The 6816-nt window shown below is 35.7% G+C and overlaps 1 protein-coding gene across 1 annotated transcript; it reads left to right on the forward strand.

Annotated features, from left to right (window-relative positions):
- pnhd (pinhead) lies at window positions 1–6816 on the forward strand. The gene is made up of 7 exons (XM_051859802.1): window positions 1–683; window positions 2271–2366; window positions 2512–2651; window positions 2947–3223; window positions 3378–3559; window positions 4965–5023; window positions 6471–6816. Exons 1-7 carry the CDS (start codon window positions 623–625, stop codon window positions 6619–6621), a joined length of 966 nt encoding a protein of 321 aa, XP_051715762.1. The 5' UTR covers window positions 1–622; the 3' UTR covers window positions 6622–6816.

Genomic DNA, 6816 nt, shown 5'->3' on the forward strand with positions numbered 1-6816 from the left:
AGATAGATAAATAGAAAAATAAATAGATAGATAGATAGATAGATAGACAGACAGACAGACAGGGTCTTTAATAAACTTTTAATCTTTAATAAACATGAACATGTTCAGAGTAAAGAGAGAAGACACGTGACACATTTAGAGACTCACGCACCATTTGGCCTGATGTGGAATAAACACAAAGCCTCTCTCTCTCTCTCTCTCTCTCTCTCTCTCTACAGGGGGCAGGGGCCCGTTTACGTGCTTTGAGCCCGTTTTGTTTTAAGTGGAGGTGCTAAACACCTTCCCCCTGAGATAAAAGATGATTAATACCTTTGAATGAGGGCCGCTTAGTGGCTCAAAGTCCCTTAAGTACTTAATTAGTGAAAGGATGGGCCTGACAGCACACACGAGCAGAGCGTTCTCACAGTCAGAGACAGTCGGGTGAGGAGGTGTTTCTGAGATGCTCTTTGATCTGCTTCCCTCCTAACAGCAGGCATTAGAGTGATGGAAATTTGATTAGTTCTCTCCCGTTCACCTAACACCGCTCACGAGCATTTAACCAGGGACACTCGTGGATGCCGGTATAAATATCCCAGAGGAACAGGACTGAAGGGACAGACCTGACGTGGTGTGTGTGAAGAACATGACGATGGATTTACAGCCGCTGTTCGTGTTTCTTCTGCTCTGCGCCGTCCATCAGACCTGTGAGTATTGATCAATTTTATTGTTATTATGCAAGATCATCCTTAGATTACAATCTAATCTGTTTAACCCTGCAGGGATATAATGACATATGTGAATGTAATCTGTCATGTGATATGACACTGTTGAAATATAAAGTTAAAATGACACTTGATAATTTGAGCAGGAACTGTATTTTTCAGTATGCATGGTATGGAAAGACCAAGTGGTTGCACTTTATTTTACAGTACGTGTACTTACAGTATAATTACATAGGAAAGTACTGGGTAATATAAGGGTTAAGGTTAGGTTAAGTGGTAGGATCAGGGTTAGTTATTACCCAGTTATTAATAAAGTACACAGAATGTATATGAGCATGTTTTTGGACATTTGTGTATGATTCATACCATTATGATACCATGGTACTACCACAGTAATTTATGACAGATAAGGTACCATGTTTTGTATGGACTACAATTTTTTCATGAGATACTGTGTCACATTTAGTATCATACTATTTTTTATTAATATTTTAAATTTCATTGTAATTTTACTTATATTTTTGTTTTTGTCATTTTGTTAGTTTTTTTCTAAATATGTCTGTATAGTTTTAATTCAGTTTTATGTCAGTTTTAGTTATTTAGTACTTAAACTAAATGAAAATATTTTGAATTAGTTTTTATTTTTAATAAAATAATTAATAAAAGTAATAAAATAAAAGGTAAATACGTTTGGCCTTCGCTCACTACTCATTTTGAATTATTTTTATATTTTTCATTTTCATTTTACTTAAAGTTTTAATAATTTTGTTGTGCTTTTGTCATTTTTATTAGTGTTTTTAATATATAATTTTTATTTCAGTTATTTTAGTACTTCAAATTAAAGTAAATGAAAATGAGAAATGGAGCCTTGACAAATAGCTGAAATATATATATTTTTTTAAATATATATTTTATTTCTATATTTTAACTAAAATGTTTTTTTTAATGTTTTAACTATGGTCACATGCAGTCTTGATATCGACTTATATTAGGGCAATTTCATTCTTTGCAAATGTTTGCTTTTTCTCATTATCTATCAGTGTTGGGTGTAATACATTACTAAGTAATTAATTACTGTAATTTAATTACTTTTCCCTTGAAAAAGTGAGGGATTACTCTTAATTTTTCAGTAATTGAATTAGTTACTTCTGATGTAATTGCATTAAATACTGTATAGACAATAGAACAATTCTATATAAAACAATAGTGGATTTAACATCAAAATTTAACGTCTAATGTTAAAATGTATGTTTGTAATGTAACCTTCTCCCTTTAAATACTTTGTTCATTTCAAGAATAATTTATGCAATTTTATATTTTTTATTTGAAAGAACTAAAATAGCAGTTTCATGTCTATCCTTGTTTTGTTCAACTGGTCGAAGTTGATATGGGATTTAGAAAGTAATTTGTAATAAATAATGCAATACTTTTTAGAGAGAGTAATTAGTACAGTAATCTAATTACACTGTTGAAGATGTAGTAGCTAGTAATGAAATACTTTTGGAGTAACATATAACTGGTTACCATGAGGATTAATGTGAACTAATATAACTTATTTGTGTCATTTAGTCACAGCTGTTTTAGGTAAAAACACAGATTCCAGAAACCTGTTCACAGAGAGAGCCTGCTGCAGACGCCAGAGTCACGTCATCTACATCGGCAAAGGTGAGACAGGAGCCTGCTGGGTGAAATGCAATAGAAATAGTCTGCAGTTTTAATTATGCCAAAAATCTGTCTTGCTGTACTGAGTAGCTTGCATCATTTGAAAAACATTTTTTATGACATAGAAACCTTTATTTTTATGTATCAGATATTTCTGGCAGTCCAGTGAATGTTGATGTGGGCGTGTGCAGAACGCACTGTGGCCAATCAGCGCGTGGTACGTCGTTGGAGGCGGGGCTAAGGGCTTCCAAATATTCCTCAATGCTCGATTTCCTGCGACACAAAAAGGTAAAGCGATTCTACAGCTGACCACAAGATGGCGACATTTGTCGAAATTAAAACAAGCATGCAATATATTATTGTGTATTAGATTCAAATAATTAAAAGTAAAAGGTATATATTTTTTTATAACATTGACCTTCCCTCCCTCATTACACACACACACACATATATATATATATATATATATAAAAGCTGGGTAAAGTCAAATTTAATTTCTCAAATCAGTCAGCAAGTATCTAAAATAATTAGTTGCTTAAATATCTTAGAAGCCAAACTTAATATTTTCCAATAACCGTTATAGATGAGGCGTCTGGATCCATCATCATCATCATCCTCAGACCCCATGAGCGGTTCCCCGTCCTGCGGATTGAGCTCCAGCTGTGAGCCGGCCGGGGTTCGTGTGGACCGAGTGATGCTGTATGAAGGTCTGCGGGAGGTTGAGATCATTGAGGACTGTCACTGCGAAGCCAAAATGAGCCAGTGTGTCCGAGCACCATCGCTGAAAACATACTACTCTGAGACCCCGTACGAGACCGTTATAGACGCAGGCAAATGTGTTGGATCCAAAGGGGCACCGGGTAAGAATGGGGGGGAAAAAAGAGTCAAAGTTCTTCTACAATCACCGTGCATTAGAATAAATCCATAATAATTAATACTACTGGTTCAAGGAACAATTATGTATACATTTAAATAGTAAATAATAATTGCTATACCCTCTTTTTTAACTTACAGAGGGATTTTCCTGCGTTCCCACTAAGTTTGATTCCACCCTCATTGAAACTCCGAACAAAGTGGAGCTGATCCAAACAGTGGCTCAATGCAAACTGATGGAGGGATGTTACCGTATCCCGTATGTAGAGTATCATTACGAGATCACGTACAACGATGATGGAGTCCAAGTAGAAAGTCTGAGGGTGAGTAAAACAACAATTGCACAAGTTGCATAAATTGAGTTTCCACTTGTGTGAATGTAAATAAACAGGTTGTGTTTTTTGCACAGCATTAGTCTTTAATGCTTTTCAAACAGGGAATTGTTTCTAATTGTGGTTCATTTGCTCATATTTCATCTCTGTCTGATTTGGTTGCGTCCCAGCTAACGTTCTCAGAACGTTTTGGAAAGGTTCTTTCAAAGTTATGAACAAATGTTCTTCCAGTAACATTAATAGAATGTTCAGTGAGAGTTATCTGGTCTTTAATAATGTCCTAAAAATTTTAGCACCAAAATATCTTTTACATTGTTCATGATCATGTTTTTTTTTTAATGTTTCAGAACGTTCAGAGAACATTCAAAAGTAACATTCCCATAATGTTTGCAAATGATAAAATAGAATGTTTCAACTTAATTATATTAAACTGACTTTAAAAAAATGAGTTGAATCTTGTATAACAAAGTTGAAAATTGCTTACTTATTTTGATGAGTTAAAGTAACGTAAAAACATATTGATCATATCATTTTATTACAGTCTTTACTGACCTGAAATTCACTCATCTAATGCTGAAGGATCTCACACCACTAAATGCTTTCAGCCAAAGAGGAAATTAGTCATTTCCAAGTGATCCGTACTTGTTTTTTCCATTTGTTAGACTAAAAGATCAAGATCCTGATCCATTTCCCCCCCTCCGAACATTTCCAATTGACATTTCCCTAATTGGACAACACTGAACTCAAGTGTCGATATGCATGAAGTTGTTACACACTAAATAACTACTTAGTGCTAGAAAATCCCATAGCACACCTTACATAGAGGCCATGCTAAAATTTCATAAGAAATGCCTTGATTAATGCAAAAGCATGAATTTAACACGAGTCCAGCATGAGGCAAAGTGCTATGAAAAGTGACAAAATGTCCCAAATATTTAACATGCACATTAAAAAAATGCTCCTGAATTCTTCATATTTTATGTTTTTCAACATATTCTGTTATAGACCTGTTATACACCTATCAAGTTTTTGACATTTTTATATGTATGTAGGTAATAGGTAAATATAGACAGGTAAAAATGCCCCAGAAAATCAGCTCCAGATATCGTATTAAGTAAAATTTAATTTCTAAAACAGATTCGGAGCCATTTAATAATGTTAAGTCTTCAGATTCTGAAGTTTAATGCGATCTGCATCAAACTCGAGCGTGTGCTTATTGAACACATCGGTGTCAGATATTCTGTCTGTCGCCTCACTCGCAAAAGGTGCGAGGAGGCCACAAATGGTCCCTGCAGGTGCCAAATCAAAGCACTTAGCATGTTAACAGGCCGTCCCGCATTAACAGCAGGTGGTGAACTGATTGCTTCTCTCTCTTGTGTTGCTAATTTTCTTACAGGAAATAGATGTGGGCAGATGTTTGGGAAGCTGCACCTCAGGGAGCCGCTGTCTTCTCAGGTACACGCCGGAATATCCGACCTTACACACAGCTAAGCAAACACACACACACACTTTACAGTGCACACTAAAACACAACACTGTTTGCTTTGACACTTAAGTCAGTCTTTAATCCAAAGCAGAAACAGTTTTTTTTAGTTAGTTTGTATACATGAAACTGCCTTTGTTTTCTAATGTATTATGAAAAGTATCATGGTAATTTAATTTTTAAAGTTTCATTAAAGGATTAGTTCACTTTAGAATTAAAATTTTCTTATAATTTTCTCACCACCATGTCATCCAAGATGTTTATGTCTTTCTTTCCTCAGTTGAAAAGAAATTAAGGTTTTTGAGGAAAACATTCCAGGATTTTTCTCCATATAGTGGACTTCAACGGGTTTCAGTGCAGCTTCAAAAAGCTCTACACGATCCCAGACAAGGAATAAGGGTCTTATCTAGAAAAGCCATTGGTCATTTTCTAAAAAAAAAGAAAAAGAAAACGTATATACTTTTTAACCACAAATGCCACGCATTACGTAATCATGGAAAGGTCATGCGTGACGTAGGCGGAAGTACTGCGGTAGGGTGAAAAACTCCATCTCATTTTCTCCTTCAACTTCAAAAACGTCCGACATCGTTGTTTTTTTGTAAAGGGCGTTTGACTTAGTCTTTTGCATGTTTCCTTTGTAAACACTTGCTTGGTACTTCCGCCTACGTCACGCGTGGAGCATCGCAGAGCAGTGCAAGATGAGCATTTGTGATTAAAAAGTACATAATTTTTATTTTTTTTAGAAAATGACTGATTGTTTCTCTAGATAAGACTCTTATTCCTCGTCTGGGATCATGTAGAGCTCTTTGAAGCTGCACTGAAACTGACATTTGGACCTTCAACCCGTTGAACCCCAGTGAAGTCCACTATATGGAGAAAAATCCTGGAATGTTTTCCTCAAAAACCTTAATTTCTTTTCGACTGAAGAAAGAAAGACATAAACATCTTGGATGACATGGGAGTGAGTAAATTATCAGGAAATTTGAATTCTGAAGTGAACTAATCCTTTAAGTACAGTGAGTTATCAAAAACTGTCAGAAAAATGATTTACACTTGGCAAGTAATGTTTGATGTGTAGCTATATATTACATCTTGATCATGTTGGCTTTTTTATTGTTTTTATGACTGATTGTCTTGGACTTCATACTGACCATCAGTGTGGATGCAGCAAGATGCAAAAGTAAAAGTTGCAAATACTCTATTCACAGACACATTTGTCCTGCATAGTTTAATCAGCAGCTGATCAGTATTGAACAGCATTTTAAACAGATTTGCTAAAAGTATTACTCATTTTAGGGGTGAAACAGTTTTTACACAGTGGAAAGGTTATGTAGTGCACCTTTGATTTGATTTGAGTGCAGTGAGTGTTTTGTAGATGTTCGCTAACACACTCTCCTGTTGTTTCATGTGTTTCTGCAGGAGTGCGTCAGATCTCGGGGAATGTCTGCTGTGGGCGGAAGGACAGGGCAACGCTTGTGTTCCTCAAGACTACGAGAGCCACACTTTCCCCAGTCAACACGGCCAAATCCGCACCGTTCTGGCCATCACTTCCTGTCTATGTCAGTCTTAAACACAGCGCCGCCTACTGGAAGACTTCAGCGACTGCAGTGGGAACATGAATTGGATCATTTGCACAGCCCTAATGTCTGGTTTGGGGTTGTGCATTAATGAACGGCAGTTTTAAGGGCATAATGCAATGATGCCGTTCAAATATTTCTGTAATATATGTATATTATGTAAAAAGTATTTTGTAAATAAAATCTAT

The sequence above is a fragment of the Ctenopharyngodon idella genome, chromosome 2 (genome assembly GCF_019924925.1).
Source record: "Ctenopharyngodon idella isolate HZGC_01 chromosome 2, HZGC01, whole genome shotgun sequence".
Taxonomy (NCBI): Eukaryota; Metazoa; Chordata; class Actinopteri; order Cypriniformes; family Xenocyprididae; genus Ctenopharyngodon; species Ctenopharyngodon idella.